Raw genomic sequence first — 21,985 nt, 5'->3', positions numbered from 1 at the left:
TGATTATACTCATTTAGTTGAGATCATGACTCTATATTTAGTATTTCAAGACAGTACCGAACTGTTTTCTCAAGTTGGGTGCACATTTTTTACATTTTTGTCAAAATGTATTAGGATTCAAATTAGTATAAATCCTCACCAATATTTGCTATTCTTTTTTTTTTTTATTAGACTTATCTCATTGGATGGAAGTGATGTCTCCTCCTGGTTTTCATTTTCTTTACTCTGAGGACTAATGACATTGAATGTTTATTAGCCATTTTCATATCTTCCTTGGAAAATTGTTCAAAACCTTTGCTAGTTTAAAATTATTAGATTGCCTTCTTATTGAGTTGTGAGAGTTCTTTATATATTCCAGATTTTAAAAATCCTTTCCCAGTTATATGGTTTTCTAATATTTTCTCCTTTTCTATTTTTCCTATCTTATTCTATTTGTCTTTTCACTCTCTTAGAGACATTTTAGTAACTCAAAAATTTGTAAGTTTTGATGATGATAATTTACCAATTTTTGGTTCCTTGTACATTATGACATCTTTGTTTAATCCACAGTCACAAAAATTTAACCTATATTTTCTTTAAATGTTTTAAAATTTCATCTATTACACAGACCCATGATCTACTTCATACTGATTTTATACATTGTGAGGCAGGAATCTGGCTGTATTTGTTTGAATCTGTGTGTCTAGTTGTTAAAGCACCATTTATTGAAAAGACTTTTTTTTTCATTGCTTCTGTTTTTTTCTGTTTGTTTATTTGTATCTTTGAGGTTTTTCCTTATTGGTACATTTTAGGTATACAATAGTTACATTCCTCTTTGAAATCTTGTACCTTTATATGATGTATCTTGGTTCTTATTTTTTCCCATTCCTCTGCCCGCCCTTCACCCTCTCCACACTTCCCTATTTACAAAGACTGAGTTGTCTTCATTCCCTTACCAAGATTAAATTAATGATAATTTAATGGCGTATTTTCAGAGTCTGAGTTCTATTCCACTAGTCTGTATTTGCATGCGTATGCCAATAGAATAGTGTTACTTGCTACAGTTTTGTAGTAAATTTTGAAATTGGGAAGTCCAGAGTTTAATTTCATTATTCTGTATTTTAAGAGTGTTTTGGCTATTCTACATCTCCTGTGTTTTCATATAAAGTTTTGGATCAACTTGTCAAAAATCTGAAAAAAATTTTTTGATAGGAATTGCATTTAAACTTTAGATCTATTTAGAAAGTAGCATTTCTTAAAATATGTTGTCTTTCACTCCATAAGCATGGTGTATCTTTTCATTTATTTAAGTTGTCTTTATTATTTGTGATTTTTATAGCTTTTAGTGTATAACATTTGTTGACTTTTTTAATTTATTCATAAGTATGCTTTTATTTTTTGATTCTCTTGTAAATGAAATTGTCTTAAATTTATTTTGAATTATTTTTGAAGCTCTGCCTATTATTGAACTTCATATAAATGGAATAATTTTGAGTAAGTTCTTTTGAGTGTCAATTCTTTTGCTCAGTATTATGTGAAGTATACTCGTATTATATAGCAATATGTCTTCATTCTCATTGCTCTGTAGTTTTCCAGTGTATGAATATATTATAATTTATATATTCCATTGTAATTTATAACTGTCCATTTTCCAGTTTGGGGCTATTTTGAATTGTGTTAGTATTAACGTTTATGTATATAACTTTTGGTGATCATATTATATATTTATTTTGTGTGTTCCTAGGTGTTGGACTGTTAGGTCATAAAATGTATCTGAATGTTCAATTATTAATTTTACTATCAAAAAGTATTTTAAAATAGTTATGATAATTTAACTCTCTACCAGCAGTATTTCATTTCTGTACGAAAACAATTATAGCAACATTGTGTGATCTTACATTATCTTAAGATATTGTAAAATCTGTAATGGAATATTATTGTGCCTTAGATTTGCATTTTACTACTGATTAATGATGAAAAGTATCTTTTAAACGTTCATTATTTGGATATTTTCTTTTCTGGGGGGGAGAAGCACCAGGGATTGAACTCGGGACTTTGTGCTTATGAGGTAGGCAGCAGAACTACTGAGCCAAATCCCTGGACCTGGATATTTTTAAAAAATAATGTTTGTATAAGTTGTTTACCCATATATTCATTGTTATATAATTACTATATTAATTATATAATTACAATTGATAATTGTATTGATGATACAATTAAGTTTTATAATTATTAGCAGGATAAATTTATTATGAATATCAGCAATTAAAATATCATGATCTGGAACATGTATGGAAAATGGACCATTTGAACAGAATAGACTTCATAAATAAACTACACATACATTGCAATTTAATGTTTGGAAAATTATAACTCTAAATTTTACAGGAACTTTCCAATAAAGATAATTGATTTGACTGAATATTTATTTCATGTGATTTTTTTTTCTTACCCATATGTAAATGTTATCTCAAGTAAATTGTTCATCTAAGTGTGAAGTGTAAAACAATAAAATTCCTAGAAAATACAGAGAAATGTATTCATGACTGAAATTTTTCTGAAAGAATTTTAATAGAACATTGAAATACTAATCTTAAATTAGAAAAATATAAATTGAGCCTCACTAAATATAAGAAATTATGAAAATATACATAATAAAAAAATGAAAAGACAAGACAGAGAAATAGTATATTTTTAATGTATATATCCAACAAAGGACTTTTAATCCAGAATTCAAATTATTTTAGATCAATTTGTTAATTTTCAAAATAAAAGCGCAAGACTATGTGTTTTAAAAAAGTCTTTTCTCTGATCTAAGTCACAAAAAGGTCAAGATTAATTCTTGCACATTGAAAGTCTTTAACCTAAATTATGTAATTTTCTAAAATCCTGCATACTTATTTATAATTTAAGAATATAAATAAAACATTGACATTTAAATTTTATTATTTAGTTTTCTGTCTAGTGAGTTAACTAAGACACTAATGTTACTTCATTGCCTAAAAATATTGAGTTCCACATGAAGTCTTATGAGCCAAATGGTTCAACTAGTTACAATTTTGGTGTAAAAATACAATAATTTATGTTTTCAATGTAAGATTAAATCAGATTTAATTATATAACTATATAGAATTGTAGTAAAGTTTTAAGACAATTTCTATTCTTAGAAAACATTTAATAGAAAATAAAAATATTCATGAAGTTTTTATTTAGGGCATATTCAATTAATTTTAGTATTCTTGTAAGAACTTGAATTACTGTTGCTTGATTTCATGAATTGGTTGTATTCATATACATATGAAAGAATTGGTCATATGTATATATTTTCACAATTGTAACCAACATACATACTGAAGTTGTTTTATAAAAATGTAATTATAAAATTTGAAAGTTTTATCATATATTATACCTGGACTCTGTCTTTTCATCTTGGTCAATACTAACCAATTTAGAACAAGATAATCATATATAATTCATTATCACTTAAAATTTACTTTATTGATTTTTCTCTTTTGAATTTAAATTACCCTTGATGTATTTAAGGTTTTGTAAAACTATTTTTATTCTGCAAAACTATAAGTTTTCCTACTTTTATGTAGCACTTATACTTTATATCTATTTAGAAAGACTGGTTAAAAGAGACTTCTCTAAAGACTATCGTAAGACGTTTTTATTTTGTTGCTTTTTAGTTCAACTGTCTATTTAAATGAATCCTATCCAATTAAAGTAGTGTACATATTTTTCACAAACCCATGATCAATATAATCAATTATATTTTAAAATAATTGCATAAAGCTAATTTTCTTAGGATTTTGGAGAATGAGTGTGATTTTTTAATGTGTTGCAGAATTGTGAGAAGCTAGAAAATAATTTTGATGACATCAAGCACACGACTCTTGGTGAGCGAGGAGCTCTCAGAGAAGCAATGAGGTAAGTCTGGGTCACCATAGCAACAGTCACAGATGTGGTAAAGAAAAAGTCATTCTTCATTATTGGGGGAACAAATGAGTTCATTGCCACCATTCAGCTCTGTTCTCTAAGGTATTAATTTGTCAGTGGAGAGACTTCCCTTGAGGCTGTACTTTGGTTTTGAAGCTGCATAAATGTTAAGCCTCAGTGCACAGTAAAAAATGTAAATGTTTAATTTGTTACTTAAAATGCTTGAGGGGTGTCTTGTTTTATATTTATACTAAACTGTTTGATTGAATGAAAGTATTGTTCATCTAACTTCTGCTGGTATGTAAAAAAATAAACATTGTACAGTGGTGGCTTAACTGAACAGTATCTTCTCTTAGTATTGAATTTAAAAAGAGGTACTTAAAATTTCATCTATTATATTTTATAGGATTATAGTATAAGATTTTAAGTGAATTAGATTTTCACATTAATACAAAGCGTATAATTAACTTATTTTCAAATGCAGTGTTTATAAGTGAGCCTGATTTTTTTAAAACTTCACATTACTGTTTTTGAGTATTTCTCTCAAATCTCCCCAGACTTGATGGCTTTTAAAATAAATTTCAGTGAAAGACTTTAAATACATTTGATCAGAATCAAGAAAGATTTTTACTAGATATTAAAAATATGTAATAAAAGTCATCATCCTTAGTACAAGAAAAAAATACTAGTTTCATAAGTTGTGAACTTAAATCTTTGAGTTCAGTTAATATTTTCAAATAGTGTCTACCTTTATTTTATTTACAAAACTAAAATTTATTTTAGTTTTAGTATTCCGTTATATCTTAATGATATTTTGTGTGATTTTAAGGCTAAGAAAAGTTAAAATAAGAGAAAGATAACCTTGAGAGACTTCCTAGTGGTTTATATAAAATTTCCTTACTGCTCCTCTACAGTTACCATATACTCTAGTTTAGAAGCTGCTCTCATTTAGTAACCTCCCTTTTACCATGCAAGCAGCAGGAGAAAGTAATTAAATTTAATAGAAGCTGCCCTCATTTTGAAGCCACTTCTATTTAAAACCACAGGGGGAGGTAATTAAATTTAATGGAAACAGTAGCTTCTACACAAAGATACATGGTACTTCTGTATAGATGATTATGATGTCACAAAAAGAGGAATAATATATTACTAGTACTGAGAAATTACCAGCTGGAGCAAGGAAGCCTATTTTATTGGTAATGTCTTTACTAATAAAAAAGGGGGAAAATAAAACAGTGCACAATAGAGAATTTGTATCTGTATAAAATGCATACAGACATTCTCAGAAAGTTTGTTATCAGGAATAATTGTAAATTTAAAATAAGGTATAAAATATATTATGAAAAAGGCTAATGCAGAAATTACAAATGAACTCATTTTTCAGTATAGTCTTTATTCTTTAAAACTACCACACTGTTATGAAGTGAACATTATTTTTGTAATGCTTATAATAATTTTGAATACATTAAGTATGCATGTCAATATTTATTTAGAAAACTGCAATTAAATCTGTATTTTTATATCTATTCATTTTGAAATATATGCATAGACACACAAGAAGACAAAGGGAATGCCAGCTCTCCTGCTTTGAATAAAAGAACTGAAAGCAAAACCATAGAAAGAATTGAAAAGAGGTGATGTGAATGAAAGTGGATGTGAGGAAAGCACAATAAGTGAGGAAAGGACATATAGTCAGTATAAGAAATTTGTCACCATGAAGAAACAAATTGAATTATTGCAGAAGTGTGCATGGAGATACTATGAAATTTTCCAATTCTGTACCATTTAAAAGTATACCAGGATATCATGCTTTAAAAAATAAAAGGGGATGAACTGATAAGAAAAAGAAGTATTAATTACTGGTTGGAGTAATTCCCAACCATTCATGATATGAAATTAAACTGTAGTCCAGATAATTTAAATCACAATTTAATTACATATCCGTGAAATACGCTCATTTACATAGGTGGCATATTTTATACACTCAGACACATATATATGCACATATTGGTAATATCTGGTTTCACAAAACACAATGATTCAGTAACCAATAACATTCGATAATTTAGCGTCCAGTGGACAAACCATCTCTTTTTGTTTTTGCTTTTGAAAGTACAGCAAGAGCTCATTTAGTTTTACATGTGATAATCTGGGAAAAAAAAAAAAACCAAAACAGAGTAAGGTATATGATTGGAGAAAAATGCAGGAAACAACAAACATTCTTTTGACCATGATAATTTGTTCTTTTGTGAAATAAATTTAGACTAATTTTAATGATGGAGATGATAAAACATTTGATCTATATTCCAAAAGATAGACAGTTCTTGTGGTAGCGGGATGAGTACAGAGCAAAGGTAAGGAAGCCTGCCAGGAGCAGGATGTATCGCAGAAATAATAATGGTCTGATATCACGGAAAGCAGTTTTTTCAAGCTTTCTTTGAATGTAAACTCACATAGGCAGATTTTTATCACTAATATATGACATGAATTCTTGAGTGTTAGTGGGGTAGTATCATGTATAGGGATGATGAGATAATTTAGACTCTCAGAATAAGATTAGGGACAGCAGGAGACAAATATAAGAAATTTGCTAAAGGCCTCAGCACAGGGACCCAATAGGCTACCTCAAAATGTGTTGTTTTATATTTTTAGGCTAGTTACATGCACTCTAGTTTGCCTTGATAAACAATTTAAATAATCTCATAGAGTCATTTTGGATTTAAGGATGGAAGGGACAATATTGATTATGAAACTATGAAGGTAATTTTATAGGGATAGTGACAGGAGGTGATAGATTCCTTTATGTATGTTTTTGTAACATGTCAGGCAATGAGACTATAGAAACAAATGATACAATAACATGGACCTCAATAAATTATTAGTATAGAGAGGAAACAAGAAGATCAGCTACTCAATATAAAAATCCAGAAGCTGAGTAGTTGTGTCTTTTTCCAAGATCCCAGACACTTACATAACTTGTCTCTTAGTCCTTTGCTCGGTAAGTGTCTTAGTTACTTGCTGCTTATTACTTGTGACCCATCTCTTTACATCAGGCTTAATCTGTCAACATCTCACTCAGCTATAACTCATCTGTGGACTAATCCAATATCACACATCCATGATCCAGCATTACACACTCATGATCCAGTCACCCCCCGCAACAGCCCCTTTTATGAGCGCATTAGGCTTTTGGAGGGCATCTGAATATAAACTGTAAGAGTATGAGAGTATCCCCTTCTCTTATTAGGATGATCTCTTGATCAGCCCAAGTATGGCTGAAGGTATCCTCAATGATGCTCTTGACTTGAGAATGTCTAGCCAGGAAATCTCGGAGAACTGAACTGATTCTGAAAACTAACAGATGGTGGTAGATGGGTTGGGAATTTTCACCAAGTTAAGTACTTTGTTTAGTAAGGGTCAGCTATTTCTATGAGCTTTGAACAGAAAAGAGAGGATTTTGCCCTTAATGTGCTATTTTGTCTAGTTCCTCATCCTGGTCAATCTTTACCTTTCAACCTGGAAGCCATTCCTCGTTCTAGTTCTAGTGTTCTAGTTCATGAGCCCTGTAGACCCCCTTTGTGTTTACTCCAATCCCAGATGTGAGGATTCCCTGAGCTATATGAAAAGCACAAGTGGTTTCATCATTCTTTGGAATGTAATGACTAAATAAAGCATTAAATACATTAATTGGGATAGGGAGAAAGAAAAAGTTAGTGAAGAACACTTGATTTTTCAGTAAGTTTGAGATCGTGAAAGTAAACTCATATATAAATGTTCATTTGGTGGAGACAAAATATAATTCTGCATGAAATCTCTCAGGAAAAAGATGACAGTTGATATACACAATGGGACAAGTAGCATTTCGATACATGTAGCCAAGGGAAGGTATGTGATTTCCAAAAATAGTGTATCAGGACAGAAAGAAGGTGAGTCAAGTCAAATGCAGAAGACAACATTGAGCTTAGGAAAGCGTGTCAGAAAAAAATAGTTTGGAATTTAGCATTTTAAATAATGCTCCCAATAGTAAAGCTGGATTGTAGAATGATGTGAGATGAAAGGATGGAATGGGGAGGGGATTGCTGCCCACTGCTCTGTGGTTGGTGGAGACTGCTTCGGAAGAGTAGCCCACAACTGTCTGATGATAGAAATGTTCTTCGTGTATCTTTCAGTATGAGAGCCACTAGTGGCAGTGACTGGCTGGTGAGCCCTGGAAATGTATCTAGTTTAACAAAAAACTGGCTTTCTGAATTTATAGTTAGTATTTGTCTATGGTGATGTCTGCATGATGTTGCCTAGGGATGGTTTGTGTTGCTAGGGTGATACCTGACCTCTCCTCTCACTGATGGAATTCTTATCAATGAAGAGGCCAGGTTGAGGCTATACCACTTTCATGCATGTCACACATCTGCACTCTTTCTTCTGTAAAAATTAAGAAGAAAAGATCTATAAATAGATCCATAATATATCTATAAATAGATCTAAGAAGAAAAGATCTATAAATAGATCTATAAAATGACAATGGATGTAAAACCCAAAATAACAAGTGTGATTTGATATGGAAGAGAAGTGACTATTATTTTCTAAAGGTATGATTTATATCAAGAAGTTGAAAGACACCCTATTAAGTAACAAGTGGCTAAAAATGGAACTTAGTGGTAACACACTTGCTGAATGTGCACGAGACTCTTGATTTCCTACTCAGCACAAAACAAACAAACATATAAATAAAAATGAAACAAAAGTAATGAATGGCTATAATTGATAATAGAACTTACAAAAATCCAGTGAAGTTAATTATATGATAAGTACACAATTCACTGGGAACATGTGAAATTATTCAATAAATGATATGAGGAAGTTATTTTACTCTGTGGAAAAAAGTCACTTTTTATCTTCACCTTATATAGGTAAAAGAAAACCATGCATATTATAAAGCTAAATGAAATAAATAGAAAGGCTGGTATCCAGTGGATCACAGATTTTTTTCTTTGAGATTCAATAGGGAAAGAAATAAAATGAAAAGTGCTTGAAGAAATCACTGAGCTTTTATTATATTAAAAAGCTTCCTTAGCTGGGAAACTGGCCAAATTAAAAGACATCAGATTAATGTACTTCCATGTGTATGACAGATTTAAAAGAATTAGAAGCCCATGGATTATTAGCAAAGTATGTCTAAGAAACTTGAAAATATTCAAGTCTATTTGTAGACAAAAAAGTTTGAATTTTGTGAAAATCTTATAAAATTTCAGCAATTTAATGGTAAGGAGGTTTGTGATTGCTAGAGGTAGCTCAGGGGAATTGGAAATTACCTTTTCATTTAAGAAAAAGAATATAGCCAGTAAGTACTCAGAAATTTAAAAAAAAAAGTGTGCTTTTAAATAATACTTTGTTCTAGAAATATATTATCAAAAAATCATAGAAATTATGAACAGCCTGGGTCCCATTCTTAAATTATGAACTCTCACCTTGTTCAAATTGTATCGAATCTAATAGTCTCAGATTAAGGGAATAAAGAAATGAAGATTATACATAAAGACATACATATATGGCAAATTTTGACATATTTGGTTCTATATGGAACTTCAAATATCTTTAGCAGTGTGTTTTTAGTGAAAAAAAATCCTTGTATTATAAAACTCAGTGAAAATACCAAGAAACACAGTAACATGATCTTCCCTGAAAATATACAATGCAAGGGAAAGAATGTTAGGAATAAAATGAATTATAGATGGAGTGATGGGTTTACAAATACTATCCCTAGGCATATATTTTTTCTATTTTTCTAAATATTTTATGATAGGAATATATTATGAATAATCAGAAAAATAATGAAGTAAGAGCTGAAACAATTAAAACAAAAATACACAATAATTACTAGGATTTGCAGTGAGAAATTTAAGTTTCAAATGTAAGAATCAAATGTAAGATTATGTAAATTATTTTTTAAAGTATTTTACTTTAAAAAGAATTTTTTTTGAGACAGGGCTTCGCTATGTAGTTGAGACTGACCTGGAACTCACTATGTAGCCCAGGCTGGTCTCAAACTCACAGCGATCCTCCTGCTTCAGCCTCCCGAGTGTTGGGATTACACGAGTGCACCACCACACCCGGCTTAGTATTTTACTTTTTTGTACAATAGAATTTGAGGCAGGTGGCAGAACCACTGAGCCAAATCCCCAGCCCTACAATAGAATTAAAAAGCCATAGAACTGATCCAAGCAATGAGGACAATTTAAGAGAGAATGATTTGTAATGTATGAAATTTAGTAAAAATTAGACAAAAAATTAGTGTTCATATATTATTTTCTTTTAATGATGTTTAGTACTTAGTTGAGAGAATTTACATATGTTTCACATAATTGAATTGACTGTAAAATTTCTTTCTAGTTTTAGCATATAGAATGTAAAGGGAGTATTTCTTTTTTGACTTATATAAAATACATTGCAAAGTTCTGACTGTGGAAATCAACAGGATTCCTAAAAATGAAAACATTAAAAGGAAACATAATACATCATGTCTAGATCACAACTTGGGTCTATTGTATAGAGAATCTAAGAGGTAAAATTCTTAAATTTATGCTTTCTTCTTATCTTGGCCAATTCAACCTTCTTATCCTGCCAAGGTGATTTAATTTCTTTGCTATAGAATTTGTACCTGTTTTAGTCCCTGTATGAAATTCTAAATATCAAGAGAAAAGTTGGAGTCATTTTTAACATTGTGTCTCTCTGTCCCTTTTCAGTCCCAGAGGCAGTAGTGGGCCATGGGTAGTAGGTATTTTGTGGAATTGTAATAGGTACTTGAATCAAATAATTTGAAAAAGTAGCTGTTTAATACCAATAGAGAAGATGGACATACCAAATATAGTCTAGTTCATTGAGAGAAAAAATTCTATGTGGAGCTTTTTGACAGTAATTTAATTATATATTGAAATGTTGATTGGCTAGAGTTATGAATATATTTTTGTCTATAGAAAAACACTAATTTCATTTATAGTGCCAATATTGTCATTTAGAAGTTACTATTTTAGTTACAATACCAGGTCTGTTTAGTGGGAGATACTATGTTTATAGTTATTATTATAGAGCTGCACCACTAAAACATGATTATTGAAATCTAGTTTTCCTTTTTGCTTGCCTTCATCACGTGTTAAGAGTTTTGTCACTAGATGGTGTTGTTGAGTTACTCAGTTTATGCTTGCTGACTTTTTTTCTGGTGTGTCTATTAGGATTTATAGGCACCTCATCAACTCAGCCATGTGAACAAAGTTAAATATTAAAATATAACCATATCAACTTGAAAAATGTTTTTAAGAGATATAATAATTATAACTATTTTTTTTGCATCAGAAGTTTAAAAATGCTGTAATATGTTCTTTACTTTTCTTTCAGAGACTTGTAGGTTTAGAAGAAATATAAACAATAGTCTAAACTTATAAAGTGATTGACATCCTAGGAGTGATTCCTAGACACAAGTATTTTTCAGTTTTCAGATATATTTGTAGTGATATATTGTTTTAGTTATATCAGTCTTTCATTCCTTACTAAGCATAATGGTTAAACTACTGGCATTAAAAAAAACCCTGATATATCTACATAAGCAATAAAGGAATGTCCCTATGACATAATTTTGTTCGGGTGAATAAGATTTAAAGACAAGAATATTATTGTCCTGCTTAATCTTATTCTTCAGGTAATTTTGTGTGTATGTGTATTTGTTACTGTGTATATATCTATATCTATATCTATATAGATATAGATATAGATATAGATATATTCTCTACACGTGTATTGTCTTCGTCAAGAAAAACTTGCATTGTTGACAGTATTTGGAGTTTAGAGCTCCTTTAGCAATTAAGTTATGTCCGTTAGGATTACAAAGGAACAAGGAGGTTCCATTAAATTATTATTAAAAAGATGGTAAGGTAAGAAAGGAGAAGGTTAAAGCAGTTTAGAAAATACATATAAAACTATGAGGAAAATTAAAGTAGGATTGAAAAGGAATATAACAATGAGTAAAGAGTAGTGAAATATTTCTATAAATGTCAGTGATTATAGATTAAACATTTATGACATTTTTATTGTCAAATTTTTCAAAATAAATGCTCTAAGTAGATGTGTGATTTTCTGTATGTGAGAAATTTGACCAATGAAATTTGATTCAGAAGCAATGTGTTAGCACCGTGCCCTAAGGTTTTTCTCTCTCTCTTTTTTTTATCTTATTGAGTTTATTGGTACATTTTAAGTATACAGTATGGTTACATTCATCATTGGGATCTTGTACTTTTACTTGACAGGTCTTGGTTCTCATTTGTTTCTCCATAGTCCTACCCTCTCTTCACCCCCTCCACTCCCCTATTTATGAAGGCATTTTTTTGATTTGTTATGTGCCACCCAATACATGAAGAGGGTAATCAGGCTGAATTCCTTTAGATATTTTGAGATCAAGACATACTGCTAATTTTTTATATAATGATGATGCGTTTGCTATAATAAACATAATTGAAATGTAGTTCAGCAAATATGTAATTGTGTGTACTTATGTGATCTTTGAAATTGATTTTATGTGAACTTTTCAGTATGAAGAGTACACACACATATGTATATATATTTTTGCTATCATCTACAGTATTAAGAATGTTCCTTTCATTCACTCCAATGGCAACTTAAAGCAGGATTTCATACTGAGGTTCATATGGTCCCTTTAATTTTTTCCAGTATTCACGGAAAAGACCAGAAAGTACTACATTAATTGTTACTAATATTTATTAAAACAAAAACATATGCTGAGCAATGATATTTCTGGATTACTTATCTATTTGGTAGAAAGAGACATATATGTATAATACATTTTATATACATGTTATTTAGATGTGTTTATTTAGGTTCCTTTTCACTAGTTTAAACTTTGGTTACAATATAGATGTGAAAAATATTCATTAAATCATGATTTTCTTTTTTTAAAACATTGGGATTTTTCAATTAGAAATTTTGTGAAAGAGTAGCTCAAATGAAACGAGGAATAGATTAACCCAATTATTTAATTATTAAGTGCATCATCATATTTATTAATCTAAGAATTGGCATATCTAACCTGCTGGATGCTATGTACAACCTACTGTTAAGAGCAGTACTTTTAGAAAAAATCAAATCAATATTGAAAATGTCAATTTATGTGACAGACTTGGAATGATAAAACCAAAAAAGTGTATAGGTACTCAGCATCAGAGGTCAGAAAAAAATGTTTTTTTTCCCTTATTGCCAAAGGATTACATATTAGCGAGTAAAGAATAAGGCACACAGCTTTTGTTTTGTTACCAAAGAAAAGTGCAGACCTAAGTTCTTACTCTAGAATGCTTTTCATTTCAGATACAGACTTTGAATGAGCATCTAATAGCTAAAATTATTTAGGAGACAAAATTAGCACTGTGAGGATTAGCTTTAATTTTAAGTATCCATAATCGAAGTGCCACATTATGATTTTAATGTTATGATAATCTTGTTAACAAGCTGTTGTGTATATACTATCATATTTTAATGTAGTTGCAAAGCTTAAGTAAACCGTAAAGTAAATTGCTTTTTGAATCAGGCTTTTACAAGTGGAAAATTAGTGGTTTACATGTTTTGAATATGTATTTTGTAATTATATTTGGCATTTTCTTCAACTTAAGAAGAACAATAGAATGGATTTATAGATAATAGACTATTATTTATATGTGCATTGTCATTTTTTGTAATTGCTTATTATAATTAATTTGGAGACATTTTACAGTGTACTAAAATATAATAGTGTATAAAATGTAATAGTTCTACTTGTTTCTCTATCATCTCTTGTGGATATGTATTGATATCTACCTATAATATTTTTTATTCCTTATATATCAACATGTTATGTGTAACAGAAAATTAATGGCTTTTCTTATACAATATATCTAAAAGTTATAATGATACACACTAAATTCTATCCACTGGAGGTATTTTTGTTTTGGGGTAAAAAGTGTACCAATCTTACAAGTAGTGGGGATATCCAGTAGATTACTTTTAAAAACATGTATTGCTTCAATTGACAGTCATAACAATTTGGTAGTATAAAGCAAAGGTAAGCAAACTTTTTCATATAAAAAATCCACAGAGCATGTATTTTCAATGTTCAGTCATATGATTCCATAACCTAAACAGCATATAAATGGATGAGAGTGGCTGTGTTCCAGAAAAATTTTATTTACAAACACAGAGGGCCAGCTGTATTTGACATCTCACAGTTTGCTTTCTGCAGGTTGGGAACAAACTTTACTACATTTCAAATAATTTGAGCAGCATATTAATAATTTATGATTGACTTGATAGAGTAATACGAAAATACTATGACACTTCTAATTGTATTTATAAACATGATTATAGAACATTGACTTATGTATCATATCTCCCAATTTCTAGGCTGTACCATGAAATCAAGAGATTATTCATCCACTTAAAAATTCGTGAATAAGAATTAAAGAGATCATCTAGCTTTCAAAATCAGCAGAATGCACCTGAGACAAAGGATTGGTATCAGAGTGTCTTAGTTACTTTTCTCTTGTTACTGAGACAAAATACCCGACACCCAAAGTTAAAGGGGAAAGGGGTTATTTAGCTCACAGTTTATAGAAGTTTCACTCCATAATCAGCTGGCTCCAAGGTACAGTGGCAGAGGCTCAACAAGAGGTCTTAAGTGTGTCTTTCTGCTCCTTTTATCTTATTCAGACTACAGGGATTCAGGCAGTACCAAACCTATTACTCTCATGTACTGGTTTATTAATCACATGCCCTTAATCCTAGTATCACGCATTCTAGACTCAGCCACCTATAACTGCATGAGGCTTTGGGGAACATCTAGACCCAAACCATAACACAGTGCCACTGAATTTATGATTATTAATGTCTGATATTTATGTTTCATATTTAAAATATGTAATTACCACAGAAAAACCATAGATATTATGAAGCAGTAAAGCATTGCTGTTTAGTCTACACTACTCTACCACAATGTGGTAATTATAAAAAAACAATATTGCTATATTTTAGTTGTCCATTATCAACACTAGATGAAAAATCATACTGTCAGCTGATGCCTTTGTGATATCTAGTATTGGTTGAAAAATGTTGATTGGAATGTATTCTGTGGTCCATTGTTTTACCTTCTGTATAAATTTTGTACCAAAAGCACTTTCTAAATTACTTCCATTCAAAAATGCAATCTATTAGTATTTTGTTTCAGAAACCTGAAAGTTATGAGCACCTTTTTATAGTCTATAAAATATATTTTGAGAAACACTTTTAGATTGAAATAAGAAGGCATATGAGATATTTTGATTTCCTTTTTAAAAAATTCTTTTATTATGGTTTTGATGTGCCAGGTGTTATTTGGTTACAGGTATTTTTAAAAAAAGAGACATTGAATGAAGTGGGAATATTTTAACCTAAGTTTCACTAACTCATTACCTGTCTTGTGTCCATTTAGCTTTTCCATACCTTGCTGCTTCTTGCCTGTCAGCTCTTCAGTGTCATCTTCTTAAATTGGAGCAGGGTGAAAAAAGATTGAATGAGAGAGGAAGTACCTTGTGCGAAATTAGAGGAGTTAGAATTTGAACTCAGATACATTTCTCTTGCAGAATTCATTGCTTCATACAAATTTTTAGATTTTTTTTCTATCAAGAACATAAGATAAAAATATAGTCACTATTCTCTACAAATATATTAGAGGACAGCTACATTAAAATAAAGGGAATATAATTGTGGATAGTATCTATCAATCCATCCACCTATTAGCTATATTGAAGGGAATAAAATTGTGATTCGTGTATACAATTTATATATATAATTTATATGTATACTATATGTGTGTGTGTGTGTGTTTCCTAATAGTTTCCCAAACAGAAATTTAGTTTAATTTACTATATTTCTAAACTTTAGCCTTATAACCTTCTCTCATGTTAAGGTCTGTGATTACTATGACTAGAGAACAGACCAAGTAATAGTATTAATTTATTTAGATATCTTCCAAAACAATAACTTTTAATGGAAAGAGGTGTTTATCATTGGACCACAGAAGTAATTTTTTTAGTTAGTATCTGCTAAGTAAGTATACAAACCACTTGTCTTGCCAGTATCTTCCTTTATCTTATAGGAAGAGATAAAAGTAATCCTTCTTTTCCTTTCTTTCTTATTCTTTAGTTTTAGATGGGGAAGAAAAATGATTTATAATAGGGTTAAATTACTTACTGGTATTATATTTGTCATTGTCATATTTTCTCTTCATATTTCATTTCTTCCTTCACCCCTCTTAGATACCGTTCATTTTGTATTCTGTGAGGGAATATTTCTTGAAACATTTCTCACCCAGAATTAAAAATCAGATTTAAATTTAAACATCTTGGAAGTAGAAGATGTTTTGGGAATCAGAACTGCAAATTTTTAATAGTGAAACAAAGATAAGAAAAAAATTTTTGTAGGAAGAAAAATATCACTAGTTTATTATATAAATAAAGATAAATGATTCCAAATAGATAAAATATATTAAATAAATTTAAAAATTGGCTAGCCTGTTTGAGCTATTTACTACAATTAACTGCAACTTGAGAAAACCCCTTGAGGTAGATCATCCCACTGAAAGGAAAATATATAGTTATTTCATATTAATACAAGATTTTTTCCTATAACTCAGATGTACTCAGCACTATATTCTGATTATGTGAAATTTTACAAGAATTGATTATTCTTTCAGTGGATACAATAAAACATCTGGGTTTTTTGTTGTTATTATTTGTCTGTGTGACTTTTGCAGTACTGGAGCTCAAAACTAGAGGTGCTCTCTGCTTCAGCCTCCTAAGTGTCTGGGAGTATAGGCATGGGCCACCATGCCCAGTGTAATGTCTGTCCTGTTTTTAAGAGGAATTGAACATGTATTTCTATTGTTGGTACAGGTGTTCCACAAAGGTATCTGGACTATCTCAATATTCACATATACTCTCTGAATAAATAAGAGAAACTAAGAGTTTCTAGGTATACTTATGCTAATGTGTGCATGTGACTATTTTTTATCTCCATATATATATATTTTTTTAAATATGATGCTATATAGAAATAATTTTTAAACGAATTGCCAAATACTTGTAGACCATGAATGAATCAATTGTATGAACAACGCAAAACTATGAAGATAATAAAAAGATTAGGTATCACCAGAGTTTTGGGAGGAAGATATGAATAGGCAGAGCACAGAGCATTTTATGGCAGTGGGGATACTTTGTGTGACAGTGTGTTGGTAGACACATGCTATATTATTACATTTCTAAAAACCATACAATGCATAACAGCAAGAGTGACTATGAATTTTGTATGATATTGATATGTCAGTGTTGGTTCATAATTCAACAAACATAGCACTCGTTTGTATTTTGATGGTGAAAGAATTAGGGTAGGTGACAGAAATTATGTGGGGAATCTTTGTTGAATTTTACTGCGAACCTTAAACTTATTTTAAAAATAAAATAATCAAAATATTTGAATAAAAGTTGTAAAAACTGTCACAAAAGGTGAGGTACACAATTTATATTCACACGAGAATGTGCTCACTATTGTTAGTCATTAAGAAGATTCAATAAAACCTCAAAACAATGTTCAGGTACTATTTTATAACCACTTGAATAAATGAATACTAAGCAGACAAAAAGCAAATTTTGGTGATTTGAACTGATTGTATCTCTCTAACATTGTTGATGGAGCTTAAGTGATTAATTGTGTTCCCTTGATCTTCAGTTGTTGAAATCACTAAGTAGGATATGAGATTTCCCAATTTTCTCCTTCCACATTCTGACAGCTTTTGCTTTATCCCCCTCTTTTCTCCACTTTTCTGTCTTACTAGTCACCTTTAGCCTTTTTCTTTAAGCCTCCTGCACAGCACTGGAATTCAGCACATCTCCCGTGAGAAATGGATGCAGTTGTTCTCTTAATTTTTCAATTATAGCCCCCCCATCCCACACCAGTGGTCACTAACAGTTTTGCCAGTTATCTCCTTATGCCATCATGAGAGAGTTATGCCTTCTTAAGAATTTTAGTTTTCGTAATTCTCTTGATTTCTCAGATCTTTTATGTCTTTAAAAATATGACATTTGCAGTTTAACTAGCTTTTCTAGTTTTTGGCAATAAGAACATTGGCCTCTTGTTACTTATACATTCTGTTTAAAAGTTGATGTTTTTATATGTGTGTATCTTTAAAGCATGTAGTTGAAGCAACTATATATAATAAATTTAAAGGAAAACAAAATGATATGTTTTAATAATTGGGCAGGCCACGGAACCACTGAGCTAAATCCCCGGCCCCTTTTTATTTATTTTCTATGAGTGCCGGTGTATAATACAGAATAGTGATTTTTTTTGGCAATTGGTCCAGGTATATAATACTTCTTGATCATTTTCAATCCCTTTACTCCCATGGTCCTTCTCTTCCCTTCTCTGGTATACTTCCCTATCTTGAAGAGTCAACTTTTTAGAATTTGAAGAAAAGATTTAATCCACTCCTTTTTGTTTACTTTTCTCAGTAAAATACGGACATTCCAGAAGTTTTATCGCGCCTTTGGTGAGCACATATATATTTTTTATTAGCATTTCTACTCATTTATTTATTTATTTTTCTTTTTATTGAGTTTATTGGTACAATCTAGGTATACAATACAGTTACATTAATTACTGGGATCCTGTACCTTCACATGACAAGTCTTGGTTCTCAATTTTTACCCTTATCCCTGGCCTCCCTTCATCCCCTCCTACTCTCCCCACTTACAAACGCTTTATTTCTACTTTTTCATTTTCTCATATTTTTTTCTTTTCCCTTATTCCCTTTCCCCTACCTTTCCCATTTTCCCTACACCACTAGCTCTTTTCTTCCTATTTCACACTATTAATTACCCATTAGGATCTTGTGTTCCATTATAGTTTTTCACACCAGAGAAACTATTCAGTATTTACACGTGTGTGACTTATTTCACTGAAGAGCATGTCCACAATATGTATCCATTATCCTATGAATGACTCTAATTTCTCATTCTTTATGGCTGAGTAGTATTCCATTTTACAGAAAAACCACATCTTCTTTATCCAGCTTCCAACAGATGGGCAGATGGGCTGTTTCCAAGTTTTAGCTATTACAAACTGTGCTGATATAAACATAGGTGTACATATATCACTGTGGTATGTTCTTTTAATACTTTTGGAAAGATACCCGGCAAAGGAATGGCTGGGTCAAACGGAACCTCTAGTCCCAGCTCTTTGAGGTATCTCCATATTGATTTCCATAGTGGTTGCACCAGTCTGCACTCCCACCAACAATGGAGAAGGGTTCCTTTCTCCCCACAACCCCGCCAACATTTGTTATTGTGTGATTTCTTCAAAGCAGCCATTGTTTGTGGGGTGAGATGGAATCTGTGTTTTCATCTGCATCTCTCTGGAATGATCAGTGATATGGAACATTTTCTCATATATTTACTTGCTGCTTTTACTTCTTTGTCTGAGAAATGTCTGTTTATTTCAGATGCCCATTTTTGAATTGGGTCTTTATATTTGGGGGGGCTGATTGTTTTGAGTTCTTTATATATTCTAGATAATAGTCCTTTGTCTGAGGAGCAGCTGGGAAAAATTTTTCCCACATTGCAGGTTGTCTCTTAGTTCTGTTGATTGTTTCTTTTGCAGTGCAGAAGCTTTTTAATGAGATCCCAGTTGTTGATTCTTTCTGCTACTTCCCTTGCTAGTGAGGATTTGTTCATAAAGTCTTTTCCTATGCCAATGTCTTCCAGAGTTCTGCCTAACTTATCTTCCATCAAGTTTAGTGTTTCTGTTTTAATATTTAGATCTCTCATCCACTTGGATTTTAATTTAGTGCATGGTGAGAGATAAGGGTCTAATTTTAATCTTTGGCAGGTTGAGATCCAGTTTTTCCAACACCAATTATTAAAGAGGCTATCTTTCCTCCAGTGGGGATGGTCAGCTCCTTTGTCAATAATGAGATGGCTGAGTACATCTGGAGTTGTTTTTGTGTCTTCCAGTCTGTTCCACTGATCCTCAGGTCTGTTTCTTTGCCAGAACCATGCTGTTTTTATCACAATGGCTTTGTAGTATAGTTTCGAATTGGAAATTGGTATACCCGCTGCCATGTGTCTGTTACCTAGTATGGCTTTTACTATTCTAGGTCTGTTATGGTGCCAAATGAATTTTTGGATTCTTCTTTATAATTCTGTGAAGTATAGTGTTGCAATTTAAATTGGCATTGCCTTGAATCTGTATAGCAGTTTTGGTACTATGGCCATTTTACTATGTCAATTCTTTCTATCCAGGAGCAGGAGATATCTTTCCATTTTCTTATATCCTCTTCGATCTCTTTTTCAGAGTGCTATAGTTTTCAGTGTAGAGGTCTTTTGCTTCTTTTGTTAGACTGATTCCCAGATACTTCCTTTTTGTGGTGCTATTTTTTGTTTGTTTGTTTGCTTTTTTGTTTTTTTTTTCTTTTCATCGAGTTTATTGGTACAATCTAGGTATACAATACAATTACATTCATCATTGGGATCCTGTACCTTTACATAATAGGTTTTGATTCTCATTTTTTTTCCCTGCCTTCCCTTCACCCCTCCTCCCCTCCCCATTTACAAACACTTTTTTGAAAGGAATTGTTTCCTGAATTTCTCACTCAGTGAGTCTGTTATTGTGTACAAGAAGGCTATTGATTTTTGGGTGTTGACCTTGTATCCTGCTACTCTGTTAAAAGTGTCAATTAAGTCAAGAAGTCTTTTGGTGGTGTTTTGGGGGTTTTCAATGTAGAGTATCATATCATCAGCAAATAATGGCAGTTTAACTTCTTCCTTTCCTATCTTTATTGCTTTAATTTCTTTCTCTTGTCTAATTGCTATGGCTAATGTTTTGAGAACTATACCGAAGAGGAGTGGTAATAGTGGGCCTCCTTTTCTTGTTCCTGATTTTAACTTGAAAGTTTTTAGTTTTTGGCCATTTAATAGGATGTTGGCTATTGGTTTTTCATAGATAGCCTTTATTAAGTTGAGATACAGAACATCTATTCCTTGTCCCTTTATCCATATTGTATGTATCATTGTCTTCTTTGTCTCGGTCATCTACCCTGATCACTGTCTTGAATCTAAGAAATAGTTCTAAATGATTAATGGGTTTTCTTGTGAATGTCCTTCAGGAATGTCAAACTCACACCTTAAAGTCTAATTTATTTGACTTTATGTTTTAGTTGGCTTACTTTTGACTCTGTCCCTGGAACCAACAGTAATTTTTAGTAAGGCTCTTAACCTCTGTCAATCTTATTTTTCAAGTTATATTTTGTGTAAAGAATCAAAATATAACTAAATCTTCTCTCGTTTTAACAAAATATTTTATCAAATGCCAGATTAATATTTTGTTTATTTTCAAAACCTGCCTAGTATATCTTCAAGTTACCTCACATAAATGAGAAACTCACTATGTTGTTTAGAAGTAGTTATTAATTTGTTCAGTAAATAAGGGACAATTAAGGTAACTTGGTCCTGTCAACTCAGTTCAGTGCTCAAAAGTGTAGGTAAACAAATCCTCAAAGTTAAATTAGTTTTAATAGAGCTTTTTATATGATCACTTAAGCACTCACCTTTTCTAAAGTGTCTGTTTTTACCTGTTATCTTCTAATTTCTTTAATTCCCTCTTCTCTGGAGAGAGTTCTGTATCATTGACTATGCTACACCTGAGTGAGTAGAGTCAAATGACTTTGACCTTAGTGTAGGAAGATAAATATCAGTTTGGTTCTGTAGGGATAGTTAAAGTCAAAGATACATTGTAGGATGTGCCCAATTAAAGTTTTATGAGACAAATACATTCATTTATGTTTCTTAATGTATTCATATAACATCTTAATACCTTAAGACCTCAGAAATAGTTTTTAGACTTTAAGATGTAATCTGCACTGTTATACTTAGTTACTTTCAACTTTTAAAACCTGTATTCACAATTGTGTCTGTGTTTGAAGAAATTCTATATTCATTTCATGTGA

The 21,985-nt window shown here is 31.1% G+C and overlaps 1 protein-coding gene across 1 annotated transcript in view; it reads left to right on the top strand.

Annotated features, from left to right (window-relative positions):
* The window catches only part of Dpyd (dihydropyrimidine dehydrogenase), an 826,486-nt gene that overhangs the window by 64,931 nt on the left and 739,570 nt on the right, over positions 1-21,985 (top strand). The window contains exon 4 of the mRNA XM_010639922.3: positions 3,827-3,909. Coding sequence (XP_010638224.1) covers positions 3,827-3,909 — 83 coding nt within the window. The remainder of the gene's footprint in view (positions 1-3,826; positions 3,910-21,985) is intronic.

The sequence above is a fragment of the Fukomys damarensis genome, unplaced genomic scaffold (genome assembly GCF_012274545.1).
Source record: "Fukomys damarensis isolate Sample0158 unplaced genomic scaffold, DMR_v1.0_HiC HiC_scaffold_33, whole genome shotgun sequence".
In the NCBI taxonomy this organism is placed as follows: domain Eukaryota; kingdom Metazoa; phylum Chordata; class Mammalia; order Rodentia; family Bathyergidae; genus Fukomys; species Fukomys damarensis.
This window is presented reverse-complemented; position numbering and strand designations above follow the sequence as displayed.